At 37.8% G+C, this 25,486-nt stretch overlaps 1 protein-coding gene across 2 annotated transcripts in view; it reads left to right on the forward strand.

Moving 5' to 3' along the window:
- Window positions 1–25,486, forward strand: part of ADK (adenosine kinase) — a 266,529-nt gene that overhangs the window by 221,780 nt on the left and 19,263 nt on the right. For both annotated transcript variants that reach the window (XM_059477017.1, XM_059477018.1), the window contains exon 9: window positions 4,435–4,549. In XM_059477017.1, the coding sequence (XP_059333000.1) occupies window positions 4,435–4,549 (115 nt within the window). The remainder of the gene's footprint in view (window positions 1–4,434; window positions 4,550–25,486) is intronic.

The raw sequence follows: 25,486 nt of genomic DNA on the forward strand, positions 1-25,486 counted from the left end.
TTGCTGACAGAGATGAGTAAAACTTGATAGTGTCCACAATTTTGTTTTCCTTTTGTGCTGTAGAGACCAAAAGAAAAAAATATCACACTGATAATAAAGTATCTTACGAAAAACTTGAAGAGCTTCAATTAGCCTTACAATTAAAACCAAGAAAAATTCCCAGCAACTCTCAAAAGCTTGATTTTTATATTGAGAAGAGAAAACTGGTAAAGCATGGCAAATTAAAGGAAAGGACTTGATTGACCAGGGCAAAAATCAAGAGGATGTTTTTCATAGAAGTGATTAAAAGTTGCTGGTGGCTGCATTTCAATTGCCACCTGGAAAGACTTTTATTTTTTAATCAGAAATCTTTTAGCATAGAAAATCAGTTGGTGATCAGCTTCTTTTGTTTAGTTATTTGTTTGTTTATGGTTTTTTGTTCTGCCTCACAGTAATTCCAACAATTTTGTATACTGAGTTCATCTTTTACACATGAAATGAGTTCAATGTATCTGAAACAGTTTTTGAAAAAAAAAGAGAAGTTACAATTAAGAGAACTTCAGCAAAATAGACACCTTTTCTGAAGAAATGAAATCTTGTTATAGGTGAGAGACAACACCTCCATGACACAAATCTGTTTATTTCTTTGTTAGGGAAATTCCAGTCAAAGGAATTTTTATCTTTATGCAACACCATTCCCACAGTTAGTTTTCCATTGTACTTTGCTGAAACACAAACTATTTTTATAAAATCAGCCACGATATTTGAAGACCATTATTTCCCTCATTCTATCCCCTGAGCAACACTTATCTGTAATAATCAAAAATAGAACATTACTTCTGATGTTGTCTCTTCCTGAACATCACTGTGGGATTGGGGTTTTTTTTGTGAATTTCATGTTCTATGTAATTTTTAAACTATATATAGATATAGATAGTGTATATCTATACAAACTTTATATTTTGATGGCATTTCCATTAATTTTCAAATAACAAAGGCTTATGAGGTTTTGCTTTTACAAAAAAGTAACTTCCTGCTCCTTCTACATAGAAGTTAGGAAAACAAAATACTACTTTAAACATAAAGTTTAGGGTTCAGTTCTGTCTGTCCACCCAAGAAGCAAACTGAAAAGAAGGAGACAGTAAATATCTAAGGGGTTAGTAGCAGCTGCCATGCAAAATAACTTTTCTTGTTCGAGGTCTCCTCCAAGTCCATATTCATTGGGGAACCATATTAGAGGGAGTTTTGTTACCCTGGACCAGCTTTAGGTCTTTAAGTTAATGAGGTACACTGCACAAGTGCCCTGTTTTGGAAGGATTTATGTCTGTTTAGGTCAGGGCTATGGCAGTCCCAGCTATTTGGGATCTGCTCAGGGGCAAGACTCAGAAGACAAGGCTTGGTAGTGCTTCTGGCTGGATGCAGTTTGGCCCATGGCCATGTCTGATCCTGGGACACCTGGCACGCTTCCTTCACCTGCCTCTATCCCACTGACCTGCTGCCATGAGTGCCACTGTGAGATTCTTCAGGTGCAGCACCAACAGGCAAATCATGCTTCAGTGAGATTTGTACATCAGCTTTGTTAAATCAGGTTCAAATATGTAACTGGGTATGTGGGAGTATCCTGTGTATTTGGGGAGTGTGTAGAGGCTTTAAGCCACAAACCAGTTTACTCTTATCATTCAGCTATGTCCAGAGGCACAGGATGTGTAAGAAAGACTCAGTAAATGGGCAGGTAAAAATCACTGCAAAACAAATATTACACATTTTGGCTATTTATTCTGAACAGAAATCAGAGATGGTAGCATTTGATGATGTTTACCTGACAACAAACTGAGAGGCATTAGTACCTCTGCAGTCTTCAGCTGTAAATAGTCACATATTGTAAAATGTCACATTTGTACCTTCAAAAAAAACCTGTGCAAAAGTTAAAGCCTCCTCAACACTCACATTGAAGCTCTGTTTTATTCTCTTCCTTTGAGAAAAATTAGTATGGGAAGTAATTTTGGCAAAAAATGGTCAAGTTACTTTTCACAGAAGACACTAGTCAGCTATTTCCAAAATCTGCAAAATCAGAAGTGTCCAAACCTCTCTGTCTTGAAATTTCTGCTTTTTGAAAAAAGTTACCTTTTTGACCTAAATATTTTCCTTCTCCTGTTACATGCTTATTATATATTAAATTTTTCCTGAAAACATATGTGCTTTTTACTTTTTTTCCCTGTCTACGTTATTTCATCCTTACCATCACTGTTCACAATCTCTTTCCTCAGGGTCCTCTTTTCTTCATCTAAGTTAATCTTTATTCTTCCTTAGGCTGAAGAAATCATCTCTTGATTATGCCATTTTCTCCTATTATAACTTCATAATCTTCTTTTTAAAATTCATCGTACCTGTAAATACATTGTACAAATATTTTCAAGCACTTTGATTTCTGTGCCTGCTTTACTCCACTGAAAATGTGCCTAATAAAGTCACTAGTAGCCACTTCCTACTTAGCAAAAACTAAACTCCTGTCCCCTGTTTCCTTTGATCTTCGTGATGCTTTTTTGTGTATAAGTTTGTGGATCTCTTAATTCCCAAGGCCTGAAGTAGCTCAGAACTGAGGTTAAACTTCTGTGGCAAGGCTTTGGCAAGCCTGTGTATTACCAGGCTGAGGGCTGCATTCTCCATCCATCCCATATTCAACAGCTTGTGCCACCAGCTGATACCTGCTGTTCATAAACCTCTTAAAAAACATTTCAAAACAGAAGAGCAGTAATTTCAATTTTTTTCTTTGGCATCTTTAAGAGACTCCTTGCCTTCTGAGAATTAGTGGGAAGATGGCCCCTGTTACTGCCCTCAGTTCTGCTCTTCTCTGGTAGCAGGCATTGCCTTCTAAAAGCTTTATTAGCCATCTGAGCAGGAGGAGGAAGAAATAACACAAGTGAGAGTATCATATATGGAAATGAAAAGTAGGAGAGAATTTTAGAAAGAGGAGAAGAGACCAATAAATAAAAGGAAACTATTTTCATGTTTGCCACATGTATATAAATTAATGGGTTCACTGACTACCCAAAGTTAGGGAAGAAACTAGAGGGAGGCTGAAAGTGTTGCAGAAAATGTAGGTATTTTCACATTAAGGGGTGCTGGTAAATATATTAACCCAGGCATATTCTCTGTCTGTAATAGTAATTGTGTCAGGTGAGTTTGGAATTATAACAAACAGTACACAAAGCAATGCAGAAAGTATTATTGTGTTTTCATATTATTCAAGGCTAGGCCATTGCTGTATTTCATTACAGTTCCTTGCACAAAGAAGAAACTGGGGGAAAAATACAGCTTTATTTAACACAGATGTTAACAAAGTGGTGCACAGTAAATAGCACAGTGATTAGTTACAGTCATACATACTCCTTTCCTAATGTTATAAAAATAACAGAAAAAACTATATATATATCAATTATGGCAAGAAATAGGTTACACCAAAGTTAATTTGTAGAACTTACTGACTTGAGTTAGAAATCTGAGAGCAAAAGTTTCCCATATAACATTATAAAAGGGTTTGATGTTGATACAAATAACAGAAATACGTATTACAGATGAGCTTGGAAACCAAGTCAATTAGAAATTGAAACCCTTTTGTTTCGATCATAGGGCAATGGTGAGAATAGAACTTATAATATTCTAGTGACAAGTGGTATTGTTAGAGTTTACTGCATTAATTTAAACATTCCAAACTTGCTGATGTGTAAGACACTGGATGAATGAGAGCTTTGGTTCAGTCTGCCACATTCTCTGCTCCTACCTACATGCAGAATGAAGTACAATATCCTTTTAAAGCGAAGATTTCTGAAGCTTTTGCAGGTGAGCCTTCCTGCAGAAAACTGGTTATGTTCTGTGCCCCACTGAAATTCCTTTTGCCCTTTGCTTCCCTGCATCTCAGTTATGCAACCAGCTAGTGGGAGCTGGGCTGCACACCCTCTCAGGGGTACAGTTTGCTTGATAGGATCAGTTATTGTAGGGAAGTTAGAGAAAGTATTTGTAAGTGTGCTGAAGTCAGAGGTGTGACCATAGTATAAAACCTGGCTAAATTGGGTGAAAACCAGGCTCGGAGTTTATCCAAAGTACTCTCTTAACCAATTTTATTTTTAGTTTTATGATAGGTATGGTTAGAATCCAGTCAGCAGCAGAGAAACCCACTAATTGCTCATTAAGAAATGTTCTGTAATTCCTTTGTTAGCTTTGCAGTGTTGCGGTGGTTGGAATAGCTGAACTATCATTATCAAGATTAAAAACAATAGTCTCATAGTACTACATAAGCCCTTAGGAAAATGCCCTCTTTCCTTTTAAAAATCTTCCTCTACTGACACTAAAGTCTATTTTATACCTTGCTGTAAGAAAATAAATCTTTGATCTGCTAATAAAGTTCCCACCACTCCAGTATGCTGTGACAAGAATTTTCTTTCTCTCTCTTAATAGACTGAAGACATTAAAGAGATAGCCCGGAAGACACAAGCCCTGCCGAAGGTGAACACTAAAAGGCAGCGAATTGTGGTCTTCACCCAAGGCAAAGATGACACTGTATTGGCTACAGGTATGTTTTCCAAATCTCCATTGTCACCCGCAGTAAATATTCCAGCTAATCAATTACAAGTTGAGGTTTTACAATTTTCAAATGGTAGTCAGACCATTTGCCTTTTGATGTTACTCTGTGTTTCTCATCTTTTATGTTTTTAATTGTTTCAGGAGTCTGAATTTAAGAAGCTATTATTTCACAAGAATGCCTGAGAATTTAGTTCTGAACATTTTTATAACATAGATTTAAAATATTGATGCAGTTGGTTTTACTTAGATTTTTATGACTTGAGATTTTATCTGTGTAGCCATCTTTGCTGCAAACAAGAATACACTGTGCCTGCTGAGAACAGCTGTGCAACAGTGTAGTATATTTAAACATTTGCAAAGAGGAGGAAGTGAAATCCAGTACTAAGTGAATTTCCAGGCTTTTTTTGCTTTGAGCAGAAAGTCTCACTTTAGCTTTTCTCAGCCGTCTGCTCTTCAATTCTCATAAGAGTACGTGGGAAAAAGGTGTTCTAGCAGGATTCAAGCAGTTTCTGCTGTCTGAATTGATGATGTACGACACACAGATTTAAGCATTATAAACATGACTGCCTACCTTTTGACAGTCTCTTTAATTCTGTCCACCTATGCTTCTAGACTAAATAAAGCTATTAAAAACATGTGCTGTGGTGAGCCATTTTAGTAGCTCATTCCTTCACAAGGTGAGTTATTAGGCTGGGCTGAATTCCTCCTTTGGAAATCAAGTGAAGTAGAGGAAGCTTTGCACCTGGGGGACTGGTGCTTACTCATACAATATTTGCCTCAAAATCAGAATTGGCTTCAGACTGTGGCTTCAGGGCTAGGCACTAAGCAGGTATGTCACTGCTATAAAGATCATTCCTAGCAGCAGTTTGAATTATTTCTTCAGCAGTTTGCTCCTTCCCCTATTTTGTTAGCTACAAAGTGTTTTAAAGGGAATAGATAGCAGTCACTGAGAGCTGGGTATGTGTATTGCACTGATGATGATGGAAGTGTTCCTTCCAGAGAGTTACTGCCTGTTGTGAATGCCCATGAGGAGGCACTCCACTTGAGTATTGTACACTTGACTGAAAAATAGCAGCATAAAAATGTTTTTATACATGAGCTAGTAATAATGTAGTAAACCTAAATCTTATGTGTAACCCTCCTGTGCTCTTATTTAATTTTCACTGAGTACTTTCTTTATTCTTCAGACTGGAGTTGTTAACAAATCCATTAATCCCTTCTTTGATATTTTTACAACCGGGAGCTTATTTGAGGACTGACACTTGCTAATCTTAGCTGTTTGTTCGCTATGAAATGAACTTAAATTAGAGAATGCACTTTATATGCATGATAAATGTGAGATGGATAGAGACTGTATGCAATGGTGTCAGCTACAAAAGCAAACATGATAAATGTTAAGGCAGTTTTGAGCCGTGGGATAAGCTATTCAGTGCACAAGCATAGCTGAATCTCTTTGCTATGTTGTTATTCGTGGCAGCCAAATAAATGTCAATAATAAAAGAGAATTAAAGATTTTCATTTCCCAGAGGCAGTCCTCTAATACAGCTTGATCTTTCATTTCATTTGTAATTCGTTCTTGTGTCAGGATGCAATCATTTGCCAGGCTCTGTGTGTCATGTTAAGTCATTTAATAATGATTAAGAACATAAAAATGTTTGGCCTGTGGGGCAATTCTCGAAAGAGATACCAATTTGTTATTGTTTTCCCCCTTTTCCTTTGGTGTGGACCATCTTTTTCCCACCTCCTCACATTAAAATAATAATGGAAGAAGGAAAATGTGTCCCTTAGTTTAGCATATGATGATGCCATGAAATGGCATAGAGTGCTGCTTACATACTTATTTCAGAGCTAACTAGGTCTACACTTACAACCTGCTGTGGAATGTATAAAAGTTTCTAAATTATCTTTAAAAGAATTACTACATTTAGGAGTTACCAGCATAACATTGTTATCTTTTTTCTAATGCATGGGGGTATGTTTTTTGAAAAAGCAGACTGTGTGTACTTGTTTATCTTGCCTTTCTAAGGGAACAGTGAAGTCTCAAAGAGCTTGTGCCTAGATTAAAATAGTATTTGCAGAGTCAGCTATGGATTTGGGTATGCTTGTTCATACCTTCTGCTGTATATTTTGTCCAGGTTAACAATAATAAGAACAACATGTTTGTTATGTTGAACATGTTTATGCAGAGACCTCGACAGATTGCAGAGAGACCTTGACAAATTAGAGAAATGGGCAATCACCAACTGTACGAAGTTTAACGAGGGCAAGTGCTGGATTCTGCACCCTGCCCACAGGGATGGGGCAGCCCTGGCTGTGTGTACAAACTGGGGAAGGAGAGGCTGGAGAGGAGCACTGTGGAAAGGGACCTGAAGGTCCACCAGTGGCAAGGTGGATCTGAGTCAGCAGTGCCCTGGCAACCAGGAGGGCCAGCCGTGTCTGGCTTGGATCGGGCTGTGCTCTGTGCAGTCACAGCCAGATGGCCACCCCCAGCCTCCTTCCCTTCCCCTGCCCCATGCCTGGCAAAATGAGACAGGCAGCCAGAGGCTGTGGGGACATCTGTAACAGAGCTCTGTTTGCTCTGTCAAAGGCCCTGCTAAGGATGTTCCAAGCCAAGGCAACCATGGGGTTGGGTTGTGAGAGGAGGGTACACCTCTTTGAAGAGTTCTGTGTAGGTCAAATGAGGATAAGGTTATGGAAATTATGAGGGGATATACTTGGATACAGTTCTGGCTGGAAGGATAGGAAATAAGATGGATAAAAGGAGTTGTTGCAGATTGCTGGGCCATTCGTGAAGGGGCACAGAATGATACATGCTGAAAATTTGACCTGGGCTTTCTAGGGCACAGTAGAGGTGTGTGTGATATGAAGAAGTGCAGATACAGCTGGTTATTACATGTGGAGATGACTGTGGCGACAGTTCTTCATTTCTGAGAATGGAAGTAACAACAGGTATTTTAGGAGTGGAGCATAGGGCAGAAGGGCACGGCTTATTGCCAAAAGAAAAGATTGACCAAACAGATTGGAAAATATAGTTCTTGCATGTGAGAGAGGGAGCTTAGACTGAGACAGCTGAAAAACACCTTCCTCCAAAAATCTGGCCTAGCCATACTGCAAAGATTTTGTCATCTTATGAATGGCTGCAATTTATACAACATTGTTTTAATGTCAACTAAAAATACTGGTGGCTTACCTCAAATAGACCACAAGCTGTAGGAAGTCACGTATGGATTGACAGACAGCTTAGAGGTCCATGCAGCTGGAGCAGATCAATGAAACAGTAAGAATAAAAAACTACATCAGCAGTCTCAATCTAAGCCATTCCCATTTGTCAATCCACTTTCTTTGGCTGTCAGAATTATTTGTGTTTTCAGAGGAAAAATTTCTCAGTCTTTATCCTGGAGTGCATTGGGTCTTTCTGCTGTCTGTTCATATCTGCTCCATCACAGGACTCCAGCCCCAAGGCCCCTTTTCTCTCCCCTTCCTTCCTGTTCTCTGTCATTGCAAGGAAGAGGCAAGCTCAAATTCAATCTGAGTGTGATCAGTATGTTTTAGAGGGAAGGAAAGGAGTGTTTAGGATTGGCATACAGGAGCTGTGACAGATGAAGCGTTGACTTAATTAACTGTCACCTTCTAATAAGACTCCACAGAGCACAAAGAAATTATTGTGGTCTGAGGTTTTCCTCTCCATGTCATAGAATTGTAGAATGGTTTGAGTTGGAAGGAACCTTTAAAGGTCACCTAGTCCTAGCCCCCACAATGGGAAAGAACATCTTCAACTGGAACAAGTCGTTCAAAGCCCTGTCCAGCCTGACCTTGAATGCTTCCAGGGCTGGGAATATCTGCAACACCTCTGGGCAGCCAGAGGTGCATTTTTTGGTGATGTTGAATTTTATCTTTTTAACTGAAAAACTTGGAGGGTGCTGGACATTCTCAGTGACTTTAAGAATGAGCACAGACAAAAAGATTGTAATTCTCTCTATCACTGATCCCCAACATGACTGAATTTTGATAAAACTCTTGTGGAAAAGCCAGCCTGTGAGAGACACCTGTGACAAAAGCTTTCAGCACAGAGGATTATACGTAGGGAAAGGAGCAGCATTGGGTTAATTTCTTGTGCAGATGCTCCTCAGCTGTCCTGGGAGTTACTTGGCTATCAAGACTCTAGTCCCACTACCACAGCCTTGTTCCATAATATCCCTCTTAGCAGGCCTGAGATTCCAGATTTGACTGAGTTTTGAGGTTTGACTAAGCCTACAGGATACATTTCAAGACTTTCTTCTATAGCCACAAGAAATATACATAAGCAGGGGAAGTTATTGAACATATGCAGTCTCCTGATTTCAGCAGCTGGAGCTTTTAAGAAATGCACTAAAAATCACAAGCTCTGGTAGGAGCATAGATGTCCTATCTATATGTGTGCTCTAAAGTTTGTCAGAGTTGCTCATAACAGTTTTAAACAAATTGCTTTTAGTCAGATACATTTTGTGACTGGTCTTGGCTCAGAGGGAAATCTTCAGAAAGTTTGAGCAAAATCAGTTCAGCAATGGAAAATGCTTTTATATTGAAATATTTGCATAATTCAAGACCAGCTGAAACTACAAACTTTAAACTTGGCTTGTTTTATAGCTTTAATAGAGGAAAGAAAAACAATCCAAATTTAAAGAAAATCACTTCAGCATTTTTCAAGTTATGAATGATGAAATCTGGCATGTTCAGGGCTGAACATAGAATTTTCCATTCTTTTTTCCCCCCTGATGTTTGCAGGACCACCTCTATTTAAGGGCATGTTTGTACTAACCTCATTTGCTAGACTATGGCAGTGAAACATAGGTTTTTCTAAGGATTCAAGCATTAAAGCCAGGTTGAGCTCTACTAGCCACTTAAATCTTCATTTTTTGGGACATATTACTTGAGATATTTCAGGAAATCTATTAGCAGTCTGGGCAAATGTGGTAAAAAGAGAGAAGTTCATCTTAAAACTTCATTAGTGCACCTACCACATAGTGCATGCAGAAACAGCTCTGTAGATTTTTGTATTATCATTGTTGTTTGATCTGGTCCATAAATTAAAGTCAGTGCAGTGTAGCCAAGTTAATATGTCACAATAAAGTTGCAATGTTACCAAATTTTGGAGCCTGCCTACCAAGCTCTTGCTGTTGAAGAAATAGTGATATCTGAAACAGAAAACTGAGCTGAATGGATGTTGGTGTCACCCAATACAGCTGTTCTTGTGGTAATATGTGCAGATATGCTCACTAATTAAAATTTTCTATGTTTGAATAGAACTAAAACCTGATCTTAATTAAAATAATGACAAATGATAGTATATCTTGTGAATTATGAAACTCCTTTTACTTTGTAAGTATGTTAGATCTTAAGTATTTTAGAAGATTTTTAAACCTGTTCTTTTAAGAAGGTTTATCACATTCTCGGTGTGGAATGAGAGATTCTAAGAGCCATTCTTAGCTCACAATAGCATGATGGGGTATGCTTTTTGAGAGGAATAAAGAGGGCTGATGCTCAAGCATGTAGCTCACTCTAAACAGGGGTCAGTAGGTTTTCTTTATCAGGTTGTGCTGCAGTCCCAGACCAACATGTTACCCTGTAAGCATAGCTGTATAACAGAGAAGTATTTCATACTATTGACACTGCTGACATTTTATGGTGGGTCTGTTTGCAGCTCTTCTTCTGTAAGTTCCTGAGCATAATGTGTTCTTCTCTAAGAAGCAAGAAAAGATGTTATTTTTTTTCCTTGCTTACAGCTTTCCTGCTTGGCCTTCGAGACAGGAAAAACTTGACTTGCCCTTATTTTATCAACTAGGCTTCCTATACATTTATACACTCCAGAGTAGTACCTTGGACCCAGGGAAATAGCAGCTGAGTTTTATTACCATGTGCTCTCTTTTTCACACAATTGCGCACTTTCACTCTTCCCTGTACATTTATATTCAGAAATAGGTTGATTTCAAAAACAAAAGTGGGTTTAGAAAATATAAAAGGACATTTTAGTCCCCTAATGGCTTAACAAGTGAGCCAGAAAGCCCAAAATAATCAGGTTTTTTGTGTCTTATGAAACTAAAAAATATAAATTAATAATTAGCATTTGTTGGTAGGGATTAATGGATAGAAAATCTGGTAATACCTTTTTGTAACTGAGACCATTCATGCTTTTATGCTGCATGGGAGTGGAAGACTGAGCATTTTATTGGAGAGGTGAAACACATTATTAAAACCTAAATTCCTGGATACAGGTATCTTGACTGGACTTAAGTGTACCAAGTGTTGCACCTCAAAGAATGGGTATGCACATATGTAAGTAGGCACATGTGTGTGTTTCAGTAATTTCATATTGATTTAAGAAAAGGATTCTTTTGTGGTCTACTGTGTCAATACACCAATTTAGCCCAGAAATTGAGAGTAAGGTGGGAAATCCCTTATTCATGTATAATAACCAGGAGTAAGGAATATCAAACCTAGCTCCATTTTCAGGTGCTACAATGAGTTTACATTCTACACTTCTGAGGAAAAATTAGGCTGTAGAAAAATGCATGTTTGTTAAATGACAATAAATATGGGCCACTACTCCCTTCCTTAGAACTAGCCTGTATTTATTCTTCCAAGGAAGAATTTCTGTGCTTGTGTCTCAGATACTGATACATAGATTTAGGAATTGAGTTTTTATACTGTAATTCTAAAAAGGATTCTAGGAGACATAACTATTAATAGCTAAATCCACTGCTTAGGTAGTAGAAATTATATGATATTGGAGTGGCAATACAGAATGAAAGAGTAGAAACAAGACTGAGGCAGATCAAAGATTTATCTCTTACGTGATGTTTGCAAATGTACAACAGTGGGAACTTGGGACAGAGGATAAAACCAGAGCAAATCTGGAGTAATAGTTCCATGTTACACTCCAGCAAAATATTGCTTGGGGATTTGTGGACTAGAGATGTTGTCTTTGTGCTGAATAGGCCAGAATAGGATTTTATTATACATGTCTTGTGATAAGGAGTGTCACAGAGACTATGTTATGTATAAGAAATACATCCTGCTTGACCAGTCCATAACCATTTCATGTACAGTGGCTTTTTACTTTTGATTTTGAAGAAGTCTTGCTTACCTCCCCTGGACGAGTGTTTTTTCCAAACTCTTTTTGTATTCTGTTTACTTGTTCTGTGTTTGATCCATAATTCTGACACTCTGAGCCACCCTTCAATGCATCTTTTTGCAGGTCTGCTTAGTCTTTGTGAGTGGGGGACCAGAATGTTCAACTTGCAGGTTCCTGAGGAATTTACAAAGTGGCTTAATTTTGTTGTTTTCTTTGTTCTGTATTCCTCTCTTAATAGTTCCTAACAGTTTCTTGCTTTTCTGGCTGCCACTTATGATTGATCTGACATTTTCATAGAATTATCTGTTATGGCTTCAAATTTTCTTTATGGTGTGGTAATTTGTGGTTTAGAGCCCATCATTGTGTATTTAAAGCTAGGTCATTTTTTAAATGGGCACCTTTTTTGCATTGATTCACAAAGAATTCTGTAGCCCTTGAATCTTGGACACTTTTACATTCTTCACTCTCGGCTTTTGTTTTTACTATCCCAAATTAATTTAAATATCTCACAAGAAGACTGCCTGCAGCACTGCTCCCTCAGAAATGGTATATCTAGGCAGGAGATGCTACCCCAGAGCTGGCACACACAGTTAACATTGAAACTGGACTTAGGCAGGGGGATTTTGGTAAGGCACCCCTTAAATCACTTCAGGCCTTTCTTGCTTGACTCTGGAGAGCAAGATTGAAGGAATTTACAGTAACATACTGATTTAGGGGCCATTGAATCCCAAATAAGCATTCTCTTTCTGGAAAGAAAGTACCTCTAAACTGCAGTGGTTTTGGTGGAGGGGAATGAGGCATTAAACATGGTGCTTTGTTTTTAATTTCCATCTAGCAGCAAAGAATCAAGTTCCAAGTTGGAATAGAAGTAGCTTCAGCATTGGCTGTTAATGCTGTAGAATGATGTCTGCAAAGCAAAAAGCAAAGAATACAGGGACAGAGCCACATAAGGAAAACAAACTCTATTTTCTCTAATGCTGAAAACCACCAATTTTATTATAGAATTCAACTGGAAAGGATGGTGAAACAGCAGAATCAGTAAGTGTGAAGCACTGGAAGTAGAACAGCCTTCCAAGTTTAAGTTGTGCTTTTCACATATAGATGTAGCTGATGCAACTTTGTCAAGGTTATCTTTGTGTTCTGAAAATGACACCTACCTACCTACCCACCTGCCCCCCCATCTCCCTATAACACCGAATTCTGGTGATTTTCGGTGTTTCAGCAACTGTCCCTACATTTACAATGTTATGTCAGTCTAAATATATCTTTTTGAAAAAATGGAAGAAACTCCAAATCTTTAGTATTTGGTTTCATAGAAAATAATAATCCTAGACACTTTTAATTAAATGTATGCTTTAAGTTTAAAGTTCGCCACTGTCCTTTTCTGTGCAGTCGTGTTCCTGCAGTATTCAGTGTTGGACACTTGCCATTTCTCCCTAAGAACATGTGCTTTAATGAGTTGAAATCTGAAACCTGTACTTTAAAGGTTTACAGTGCTTACACTTCTCACCTCCCAACATTTTAGGGTTGAATCATACTAACAGGATGTCTGGTTTATGAAATTAATCCAATAGTATTTTTTTACCAATAATTTTTGAGAAATAGATTTTCTCAGTATCCTAATTTGGTGTGATTATTTTTTTCATTGTAAGAAATTAAATGTATGGCTTGTTCAGCAGGTTTCATAATAGATCAATAATTTGTTGGCTTAAGTTGTTTTTTTCCTGTGGAGATGTGGGAAGATCAATGTCTGTAATGCCCTAGGTCAGGATCAATAGTTTTAATAAAACTTCATTTTTTTTGTTGTTTTGGGATTGTTGGTTTTTTGTTTTGCCTTTGTACCTTTGTATGGTTTTGCTTTTATTAAGGAGCTTTTCCTTTGGTTTCAGACCATTAATGGTTTTCACATAATGTCACACTGCCCAAGGTCAAGGCCAGTTTGAACTAAAAACTCTACTTATCAATCTTTAAATATATTGGATGGGCTTACATCTGTTAGAAGACGTAAGAGTCAGAATCACTGCTTTCCAGGGACCAAAGTTAAAGCAAAACAAAATCTCAACCTTTTGGGAGGATGACACATTCAGGCCTTTTTTGTGTTTCCTTAAATAAATAACAGATCTTATTTATGGATCTCATTCTGGCATTAACAACATGGGTAGCTATGTGGTCTTGACTGCTCTTCAGTTAAAGATACTAAATGCTCCATATGGACCTTTATGATGGTATATTGCTCATTCCACAAAACCACTTTGAAATAAGATAGCATCTCTTGTTTATTCCTTAAATTTTGGGTGGGAAGAGGCAAATTAGCAAAGTGTATGTTATCAGCTGGAGTGCTTGAGAGAATGTGATGTTGCTGTCTCTGAGGCTCAAGCCTGTGTCTTCTGAAATCAATGGAAAGATCTCATTTCACTTCATTGGCTATTGATTATGGTCATGGAGAACTTAAAACATTCATGAATATTAATGGATTATACTGATTCATGTGTCTTTATGTGTGTTGTACCTTGTCTGGAATCTGTGATTCAATTTTTGTAGTTTACCTAGAGGTTATAGAGATAGCAAACTTCATGTGAGCTGAAAGATTTGATAACACATTTTACCCAGAGGTCTTTGTGTGGTAGAAGTGAGGGGCACAAAAACTGCACCCTTTGACCACTGGCACCTAGGCAGATTATCTTCTCTAGGAGATATTTTTTCCATTATTTTGGCAGTGTTAGCCTGTTTTTTACTTGGCAGCACTTCACTTCATAACAAATCATCACAGAGGAGTTTGAACAGCAGAATCTGTACTCAGAAGGTGCCCTACAGACTCTGGTAGCCCATCATCTTTAATTTAGAGATTTCATTTCCTATCTTGTGATTACAGTTGAATGGACATTGTAGAAAAGTTTAAATTGTAGCTATCTGTGTCATGCTTTTGCCATAAATGATGGAACTTATGTTTTCAAGCCTCTAATCTTCACCTGCTCAAATAGTCTCTGTATAATAATTGCACAGAGTGGAAGGAGAGTAAAATGTGGGTATGTATTGTGTCCCTGGATGAAAATTAACTGCAGGAACTGACCCTTTGATTAGAAGTTTCTCTACTGTAGCATCCAATTTCAGACAATGAAAGTTGTGGGAAGTAGATGGCTGAATGGAGGACAAATCCTTAGCTCCAGGAGGGACAGTGCAGAGATCCTCGATAGTAGAAAAAGCAGACAAAGTGGATTTGAATGGGTCCTGCTTTACCTGACTTTGAGGACTTGGAATTTATTTTGTGCAAGATGACAAAATGTCTAGAATGAACTTTGAGGGCATGTGGAAGGCTAATTGGAGTGCTTTGAAATGGTTAATTGTCTAAAGGTGGAATTGTGAGATTTTATGATCTATGTTTCCACAGTAGCTCTTAGAGATAATGCAAAGTGGAAATTATTTAAATGCCATATGTGAAACATACCAATGACCTGGCCTTGACACACCTGAGCTGTGAAGTGGCAGTTAGGATATAAACCTCTGGATGCCAAAAATAATGTTTATGTAGTTGATCCCATGTGAATGAAAGTAGGCTCTGTCTTATTTTCACCCTAACTGTTTTCTTTGTTATGAATAATAAAGACAGTGAAGTAAGCAGACCTGGCATAGAGTATATACAGACAGCAGATTTAGTGAAGAGGGTAAACATGGACTGGTTTTATATTGTTTTGGCTATACCTACTGAATGAGATAACACCAATGTTTGTTCAAAAGGAATGCACAGAGCAGTCTGACAGCAGATTTAAAGTTTGGGAGGCTGCATACACTGATTTTGTTTGCTGTAATTCGCTACCCTGTGCCCCCCACTGCCTCCCTAATCCGTCTTGATTCTTCTGCCTGCCCCAGGGATTAGCAGTCAAAACTAAATCAGAGAGGAATCTATGGAACCAAATATTTATATCCCTTGTAATGTGACACTGTGATACTGTACTGTGAACCTGAAAAAATGCCAGGCCATGCGTTGTGTCTAATAGCAATTGATCAAAAATGGAACTGCAGAACTGTGCTCCAAATTGTTGGCTGTATAAATTTGATAATAAGTACATTTCTTGATAGAATACAACAGTGCAGCAAAGTGTGCGTGCCCTCTCTTCCCTCCGCACCTGTCCAAGTGCAGAATGCTGTTTGTACAGTACATTGTCCTCGCTGACAACTGAATAAGAATTTTTAGGAGCAGTTGGCTATCAAGTGATGGCAAATTTAAAGGTTATGCAAATTGTGCCAGTACAGCCCAGCTTGTTTCAGACCTCTTTTCTCTATTATCATATCAATTGAGTCAGCTTATAGTAGACAAAGCAAGGTTATGGGAACCACCTAGAGCATCATGGACCATTAAACATCAATGCAGCACACATGAACATCTGCAACAACGATCTTATTAACAGAGGGTAGAACAGAAGGCAATAAACAGCTTTCTCAGTCACCTAATTGTAAAAAATTTAATAACGTAATACTTGCATTATTTATCAACAGCAATTTGGTCAAAAATTACAATTGCAGTGGATTACATTACAACACCTATTGTTTGCTGTAAATTGGTACAAAAATATGAAAATCCTTTTGTGAGCAGTAAACACTTTAGTTAGTAGAATGCTAAAAATGCAATTCTTTCAATTTTTGGAACATCATGAAATATAAGTATCTGCCTTTTGCACTGACATTTTTATACTTGGCTAAAAACAAATATTATAAAAGAACCTAAGAATTGTTTTTTATTTCCTGCTTGTCTAGATAGCTTGAACATTTCAAAAATCAGGCCACAGTTGTTTTGTTGTGAAAAGTAACGTGCAGAAAACATAAAATGGTCTTGTGTGTATGTAGCCAAAACAGATGTTTGGAAGGACAAAGTAAAGCATATTACATATCTGTGTTGTGATATGTGTTGTGTGTTGGCTTCTGGAGGAGACAATGCACTGCTTTAGAAGGTGAGAGTACGTGAAGCTGTGCTCTCCAATAGCTGAGGGAAATGTATACAAAAATTAAACTATGTTAGAAGTTGATAAAAAAGAGAAAGGAGGTTTGGCTCTCTAAGGCCAAGGCAAACTCTAGGAATAGGTTAGGCTTGAAGCTCACCCTTTGCTGCAGTCAGATACATGTGTGGGGAGGGACAGCCCCTCTCCATGGAGGGGAGCACTATGGACTTCCTGGGAACCAGAGACTGCTCAGAAAGCTCCAAGCTGCAGGAGGAGAGCACCACTCTTCCTCTTTTATCCTGAATGTGCAAATGCACAGGTAGTTAAGAATTAAAGCAGAAAGGAAATAAGAGACTGGCTGAATAAATCAATACAGGCTCAAAAGTTGAGTTTGATGAGTGCATTCAGCAGAGAATCCTGCTCCAAACATTAGTCTGCTTCCAAGCAGCTTTGTTCCTCCCTGGCACCGTCTGCTCCCTGTTACCACTGAGTAGCAGCAACAAGATCAGATTTGTATTTATGTGGAAGAAGAATGAAGCCTTCTCAGTTTGTGTAAGTGTAAAAATCCAGATTGTGTCAGGATCACTGGCTACAATTAGCCTCCTGGTCAGCAGTAGACACCTCAGTCATTGCTTTAATCAACAAAAATCAACAGGTGATGGTGAAGGGTGTGGGGAAAGAGGAAAAGTGATTAGACAAAGATGAGTAGAAGCTTGGTAAAAGGATGAATTTGGCAAGTTGAGAGTTTCAGGCATTATATTTGTTACCACAGAGAAAGGAAAGTTTTTCTTTAAAAATGTTAACATCTTTCCTTTTAAATCTGGTTTTATTTCCTCTAGGAAAAGATGGCCAAAAAAAGCAGTGAAACTGTCTAAATAGCCATTAAGTATATGTTTTCTGCTAAAATGCTTCTAAAAGCAACAAATAACAAATATTTTCCATTTTTTTCCACATTTTTGAGTTGCAATTCAAATTATCTCACTCTGTAGGCTAACCAGAGTTTTTCCTGCATGTCTCTGCAGTTTTTAAAGCAGTATCTGCTTCTTGCCTTTTTTCGTAACTTTTTATAACTTAATTGTATCAGCAGAGTCTTCATATTTTGCTTATACACATCTATTTACTTGCTTACCAACCTTGCTTTTCAGATTGGAAACTCCTCAGAGCAGGATTCTTTTACTTCTAAAACATATCTTGGTGGTCATCTTGACAATATAAGAATAATACATATTACAGAGATCATGAGTTGAACTCACCTGTAGGCACCAACTGGAGTTTGATTAATCTTAAAATATTTTATTGCTTCTAAAAAGATAAGTGTGTCATTTTGGGTATTATTTTGGAATCACTTAAATTTGAAGTATTCAGCAAATTAATACTTAAAGGAAAAGTAACCAGGAGTGACAGGCAGTGATAGGAGTCTGACAATGTTCTGCAGAGACAGAGGCTGGACAATTCTGATTTTTCTCCTAGGTTACTTATTTTGCTTTTGTCAAGCAGCCTCACTTTAAAGCATTGGGGTTTACATGAAATGACAACGCATGCCCTATAAAGCCTGTTGGGTTCCCTTTGTGTGTGCACATATATGGGGGGACTGCAATGCTTTAAAGGCCTTCCTACACAAACATATGATCCAAGAGCTCTTGCCAGAAACTCTATGTCAAAGCTGATATTACAGTAACTGTGTGGAAATTAATTTAATCCACTGTGTAGTCAATAACTGTAAAAATTCCGGGGTGCATAATTTACATCAAAATGTGTGTGATGTTATTTTTAAAAGGTGATAGATTTACCATCCTGTTTATGTCAATGGTTAAACTGGTAACATGATACTACAAAGATCATAGTTCAGAGTATTTTTATATATATAATATATATATTTTTATATATATATATATATATATATAAAATATAATTATCTAATAAATTATCTGCAACTAATGTAGGGGAAAAATAAGCTCCTTTATTTTGGGCCATATTTTTATCTTAGGCTGGTATAACCCTTAAAGAATTCCATTAAAAACAGCAGAATTTCTCTGTTTCAACTGGCATTTTAAGAGTAGGATATTTCCTCATTGACCTTAGAATAAATTTTGGTCTCCATTGCAGTGACATCATCTAAATAGATTTAAAACCTGCTAAAGTCTGATAAAATTGATTTAGTAAGCATGTTTTATTCTTCAAAAGCAAACAAGTAGTCTTGGGAGATCTTAATTAAAGGCAACATGGAGCTTGCAAATATAGAATGAGAAGAAAAAAAAATGTAAAATTCTAAAGATGAGCTCTGAGATAAAAGGGTGAAAAATTGAAATTTCTACATGTAATCTGAATTTTTAATGGCAGTGCTGTAGAATTTCTGTGGTATAGCTACCTCATCAATGTTCAGCTAGTAACAATTTTTTTTTTTCAAGGAGAAGCAGATATATACATTACCTTATTTTTAGTAATATATCTAGGGAAGGCTGTCTCTCTCATTCCAATGGACTGATTTTATTTATGAAACTAAATATAAATTCTCCCAGAAGAAAAATCTCCTTCAGAGCTGCTCTGTAGTGACCTAATGCTCACTCCTTCTCTTTTCAGTCTTACTGATGCTCAAGTGAAATGGAAGTGCCTTGGGCCCATTTCTGCCTCCACTGACAACCCATGCTTCTCAGATTATCATGTAGCATAAAAAAAGCTGTCATGTAACATGGCATTTATTTAAATGATGTGATTTCTGTGTTCACCACTCTGAAACTGAGGTATAGCTAAGAAAGCTTCCAAGTTTTGACAGGTGTGTTTACCCCGCTAGGGCAATATGCTTAATGTATGAAAAATGTGAGGCAGAATACAGTTTTTGTCCTACTCAAAATCAAATTATAATATGTTTTTCTCTCTCTTATTTAGTTTGGTTTTGTTTTGTTTTTAGCTAATGCCGTAATAAGCTTTTGAGTAGGAATTGCATTGACATGATTTATAGGTTGGTACTTGTCAGAAGATTCTCCCATAGGACAGTGTTTTGGTGGCCTAGCTGTGCAGTGGTTTAAAATACATCTGTAGAATACCACAAAGTGAAGTACAAGCATACATGTTTCCTGTTGGTGTGTTGGTCAGTGTATGCACACATGGTCTGGTTTCTGAGCTTAGAGATCTCATTTTTGCACAGTCCTCATAGCCACAATTCAGAAGGCTGAAGAGTGTATGTGAGCAAAACATTTGTCCCTGTAACCCAGACACACCTTTGGGATGGGTTCCTTACACTGGACATTGACATTCCAGCTCTCATCATCTGTGTGTGTTCATGAGTCTTGGCTACCTATTTACAAATAGAAATAGATTTGTTTGTATTTCTAATTCCTGTACACAGTTCAAAAAATAATGCTGGAGTTGTATGGCTTGGTATTTTACATGTGAGGATCAACTAAGATGTACAGTGCCCAAAGCAGTGCGTGTAGGATTTACAGTGCAGGGAGAGACACATTTGCTAATATCCAAGGCCAGATGTGGTTTTGTGTCACCCTGTGCTCACTGGTATGGCTCAGCTCACTGTGGTAGAGCTTGCTCTTCATAGATACCAGGATCATACAATTTATGGGCTTTGTTTATTGTAACCCATCTCTCCTGTCTTCAGGACTGATTTTGATCTGAGCTCTTCGTAGTACTTGCAGACAGTCATTGTGTTGTAGCAGTGAAATAAATACCTGCAGAACCTTTTCTTGATTTTGGTGCCTGTGACTTCACACCCCTTGCCTTTCCTGAGTCCTCCAGCCCTTTGTGAGCCCAGACAGAAGGCAGAGGAGAGGCTGGAGCTCTGAGCAGGACCTTCTGTCTCCAGCAGCCCTGCTGAGCTAGAGCAGTGCAGTCCTGGCAGTTCAGTGGGCGCAGTTTCAGCTGCCTCTGAAATCAGTGCCTGCTGGGCAAATGGCAATACTCCTGTGTGCTCAAAAGTCTTTTTCAACAGAGTTCATTGCCATTCTAAACCTTAAACATTGTGACACATGCCAGAAAAATTCTGCAGCTTGTTCTTTAGGGCACTTTTTCCATATATATATATATATATGCATGTATATATTTTTAAAAATGTTTTATTAGCAACAAACTGAAGCAGAACTAGTATTTTCTGTTGACCTCTTTCTTCCCCATCTTTTAAACAAAGTGTTATGTTTACTTGTGCTAAAAATTATTTAATATGAGAAATAAAGTAGAGATTCAACTGGCAGTGAGATATAGAAAATAATGACATTTAAGCGTGCCCCACACCTTCAATAAAGTAAACAAAACAAATTTTTGCCCCTAGAAGATGTTCACGAGCCATTAGTCAATGCTATTACATTTCTTATAATTGCTGTAACTATTTACAGAGTTCCGAGGCCAATCTTGTGCTGATATAAATCAAGAGTTATTTCAAAGGAGTGATGTTGAATTAACAGGATTGCAGACAGAATTGGGTGTAGGTTCAGAGGACACACGCTGTGTGCAAAAATAGTGTTTAATTTTACATCATTGCTAATAGTTGGTATGTATGAGTGTACAAGTTGATTCACATGAACCTTCTTTCCCCTATTAACTCTAATCCTATGAATCACACTTCTGTGAGAGGCTACAAATATAGCTTCTGAATCAAAATGCTCTTGACCAGATAATGGTACCATTTTTATGTCTGAGGAGAGCTATAAGGGGAAGACAAGTCTCATTTACTTCCTAGGACAGAGGAAAGTGGGGTCTGCACACTGTCATTTCCTCTATGGGTATCTATGGGACTATGTCTAGAGCCACAGGAGATTTGAAGTCTTTGGCATCATATTCATTTTCTGTTTCTACTGAAAATGAACTAGCTGTCTCTGAGGGACAGCACTTTGCATCCTGATCAACACTTTTGCTTAGCAAACTGCGAAGATAATTTTAGCTCCATTGCTAAAGAGACCCATTAATTGGGGTTTTTATTATGGAAATCAATTAATATTTACAGACATACTAAAGCATTATAAATGACAACTGCTCTGTAACTTGTTTAGGGTCATTTGTTTATTATAGCAATAAAGAATAAACAACTGCTGCATTACTAGTTATAAAGATTCCTTGGGTACATATAGGATTCAGTAGAATACAGCATCATTTGTTGTGTACCTTTAAAATACTGGATAGAAAGATCCCACAAAGCATGTGGCTGACTTGAATCTTGCTTGTCATGCTGTAACTCCATTGAATGGCACAAAGAGATTCCCTCTTTTTCTGACAAGCCTACATAGCTACAGCACCAGGCCCACAGTGCACAGACCTAGCTGGTGGAGGGAGGAGGTGTTGATGTGCAAAGCAAGGCCAGCTCGACACACACCCACCAAGTGCCAGAGCACCAGAGTGGCCATCCAGAACTGGCTCCTGGAAGTCCCAGCCTGCAAATGCAGATCTCCTTCTGTTTGCTTAGAAGGGACAGGCTGCATCAGCTGCGCTGGGTTTGGAGCACATCATCACTGCAGGTGTGAGGGATTGCTAGCTGGGGTCAGCCCTGCCCCACATTGCCTTTGGCTTTGGCCAGGGCTGTGTTTGTGGGGTGGGGGAGCTGCAGTGTCTCTTTGATGGACATTAGCAAGCGTGCTGTCATTGTGTGAAGGACAGCACAGCATTATTTTACTGTCAAACAAAACAGGAGAAAGTATTGCTGTACTGAGGGTTTTTGAAGATGTATTGATGTGCTGAAGAAGATACAGAGATTTAGAGCCTGTAGCCTTTTGGGGTTTACCTTCTGGAGACAAGTGAGACCTAAAAATCATCCTAAGCAATATGGTCTGGTTTCAAATACTTTTCTCATTACTTCTTACCTTACAGCTGCCCAGAGACATTTATAGGTTTTAGGTTCAGGTTTCTATGTTCTGTTAAGTTCTTTCTGTCTCTTTTTTTTTCTTTTCTTTTTATCTCTTTTTTTTTTTTTTTTTATTTGGCCCCTGATCTAAGGAAAGAGGAAAGTTAGAGAGGGTGGAGGTGAGGAGGGGACGGGACAGAATTCTGTTTCACAGTTGTTCCTTTATTTTACAAGTTAAAGCTCACAAAAGAAACATGAATGTGACTCCATCTTGTAAGCATCTGTACTACCACTACTAACCCACGGATCAAAAGATTATTTGAGGAAATAGCTAGACCTTTTTTGTATGTATTTTAGGTCTACCTTCTTCCTTTTGTTTTATTTTAAAACAAAATTAAGGACACTCCAACATGTTGCCCATAAGAGTTCTGTTACAGGTAATTAAATGTAAGTTTACACATTTAATCTACTTTTAAGAGCAAGAGAGACTGGTAAATGACCCAGTTAAGGAAAGTACTCAGCCTAATTGCATGTAACGATTGCTTGCTGGTGTTTATTACTGTACTAAGAGTAGGCATGTAGTCTGTGATTCTAATTTGGTTTAGAGACAGACCTGTAGTATTTGCACCTATCATCAGAGTTCGATTGTTCCTGCTAACATTGTGAAATTGGCTTGTATTCATTTGGGAGCTTAAGAGTATTAGAATGAAAGGAGCACTGGGTTTTTTCAGTTACTATTGCTGTCCAGTTATTATCTCTCCAGACTGTTTTGCCTACAGTAATATGTTAAACTGGATATGCTAGCATGTATTTTTGCCTAGGAAATTAAATAGAGATTTCACTTGTTTATATATGTAATGTGAGAGATTAACAAGAACTAAATTAACCAATGAGCTCTTTCTGATTTACCTGTGAACTTACCTTGTCTTCAGCCTATGAAGTCACATTAATGTCTGGGTTTGATTATTTCTATGTCATTTTGAAAGAGCTGAGTTCCTGACAAATGTAAAGTCACTGAAAGTTGAATCAAAGCCCCAAAATTTTAGATTTCATTAATGCTTATTTTCTAAAATTTCCCTAATTGTAGACACCTTGTTGCAATTTGCCCTCACAATTTTGGGCTTCCAGGAAATTATATCCAAGTGGAATATGTTGTATCATAGAAGATATTTGTTACATAAAAATAGAACACTGGATTTTATGCCCAGAGCAGCAGCACTTGGACTTCAAAACACTTATGTAATTATTCTTTATTTCATAAGCTCTCAGAATGATGAATGAAATCAGAACTGACTTTGAAAAGCAAGGCCACTGATGAGCAGTGCACCTAGCCAAGGTGTCTCAGTGTCCGCTATGATGGATTTGAGACTTTTATAACACAATGGATCAAAAATGAAGTTAAAGCAATATTAAATTGACAAAAAATAAAAAAGGATACTCAGAATGGAGACTTCTGCTTCATCGTGATTCATCTTGTTGTGTTTAGTTGCTACAAAACACAGATCAGTAAGAGAAATTAGCTCTTTTGGTGCTGTTACACAGACACAGCAATGTAATTTAATGGCAGCTTTAATTCTAACTTACTTCATTTATTGTAAAGGAAAGGAATAAAAACCCCGAACTTTGGTATTCTTTTGTTGATCTTACAGTATATGTTATTGTCAGCTGTAGTTTAGTTGATTCTACTATGCTAGAATCAACTAAAGATAAGGTAAAGAAAGGTAATTTGCCTATTGGATATGTGCAGATGGTCATATTTTGTAATTCAGTATGTGCTCCAAAGCCATGCTGGCTCCTTCTTAAACTTTGGTACTTCAAAAGATGAGATTATTGCTCTGCTTGAAAATATATAGGAAATTGCAGAAAGAAAATGTATTACCCAGGCAGACATGGAAAACTGTGACCAGAAAAAAGAAAAATTTTAAAAATTTACTTTCCTAATATATTTGGGGTTTTAGACTAATTCAGTTACTTATCATTATATCTACTACAGAAAGAATAAAATAGGAGCTCCTAGTGCAATACTTACCTGCACATACTAGAGGGAGCTGAGGGAGGGAGTCAAGATATTGGAAAAGAAAGGCAAAATATCATGATGAGAACTTTCATTTGTGCTAGTTTGCTTGAATAGAATCTTATTTGATGCTATACCCCATTTACAGCTTTCAAAATACAGTGTGCATTATTCACTCTCTGTGCCCAAACACAGACATTTGTATGCATATGCAATTGTCTGCTGTGCATTTAACATGGAACATCTGTGTGTGCCCATGCACACTTGGGAAGGAGCAGGTTAGTTTATTACAAAGTGTCTTCAACAGACTTAGCACATTGTTCATTGTTTTAGTATTATCTAGAGCAAATCAATATACCTTCTTGTGAAATGGATGAATACACTCTGCTTGTCTGGCAGAGTTTAATGTAAGACCTCTCTTTCATGATTTCCAATTCAAATAAATGCTGTTAAAATTACAAAAAAAAACATTGCTCTTGAAGACTTAAGAGCGCAACACAGCATTGAAGCACATTTCTAAATAGCTTTCTTAACAGAGTAGAGAGTAGGATGCCCTGAGAACTGACTGAAACCTGTTCTTTAATTGGAATATTCATCTTATGTTTTTCATTACCCTTTTTCCTTTGCCTCTCATGGATGGTTGTTGCTAATGCTCCCCTCCCCTCCTGGTGGGCCAGCCAACAGTTCCCTCTGGAGGCAGCATCATTATATCTGCCTGGTTCACTTAGTAGCAGATGGTGAAGAGCAGTAGAGCTGATACACTGCATTTCACAGAAACCAGGATCCTTCTGGTACCTCTGCAGCATACACAGACTTGCCTGATTTGAGACTGTGAATTCTTTATGTGCCTTCCAAACTAGGTTTCCTTGTTTGCTACTGTGTATGTCAGTGTAAGAGTGATTTTTATGATCTGCTCTGTTGCTGGACAGTGAAGAAACTACTCATCTCCAGGTTTCAGCTACTGGCAGCTCTGTTTTCCATTTTATTTCTATTTTTACCAAAAATTAAAAGAAAACAGCTCTGCTGGTTTTTCTTTTCACTGGTTGACAGGCTTTTCTTCCCCCTCCCCTTTTTGTAATTCCTGCTGT

This window comes from Ammospiza nelsoni, chromosome 8 (assembly GCF_027579445.1).
Source record: "Ammospiza nelsoni isolate bAmmNel1 chromosome 8, bAmmNel1.pri, whole genome shotgun sequence".
NCBI lineage: Eukaryota > Metazoa > Chordata > Aves > Passeriformes > Passerellidae > Ammospiza > Ammospiza nelsoni.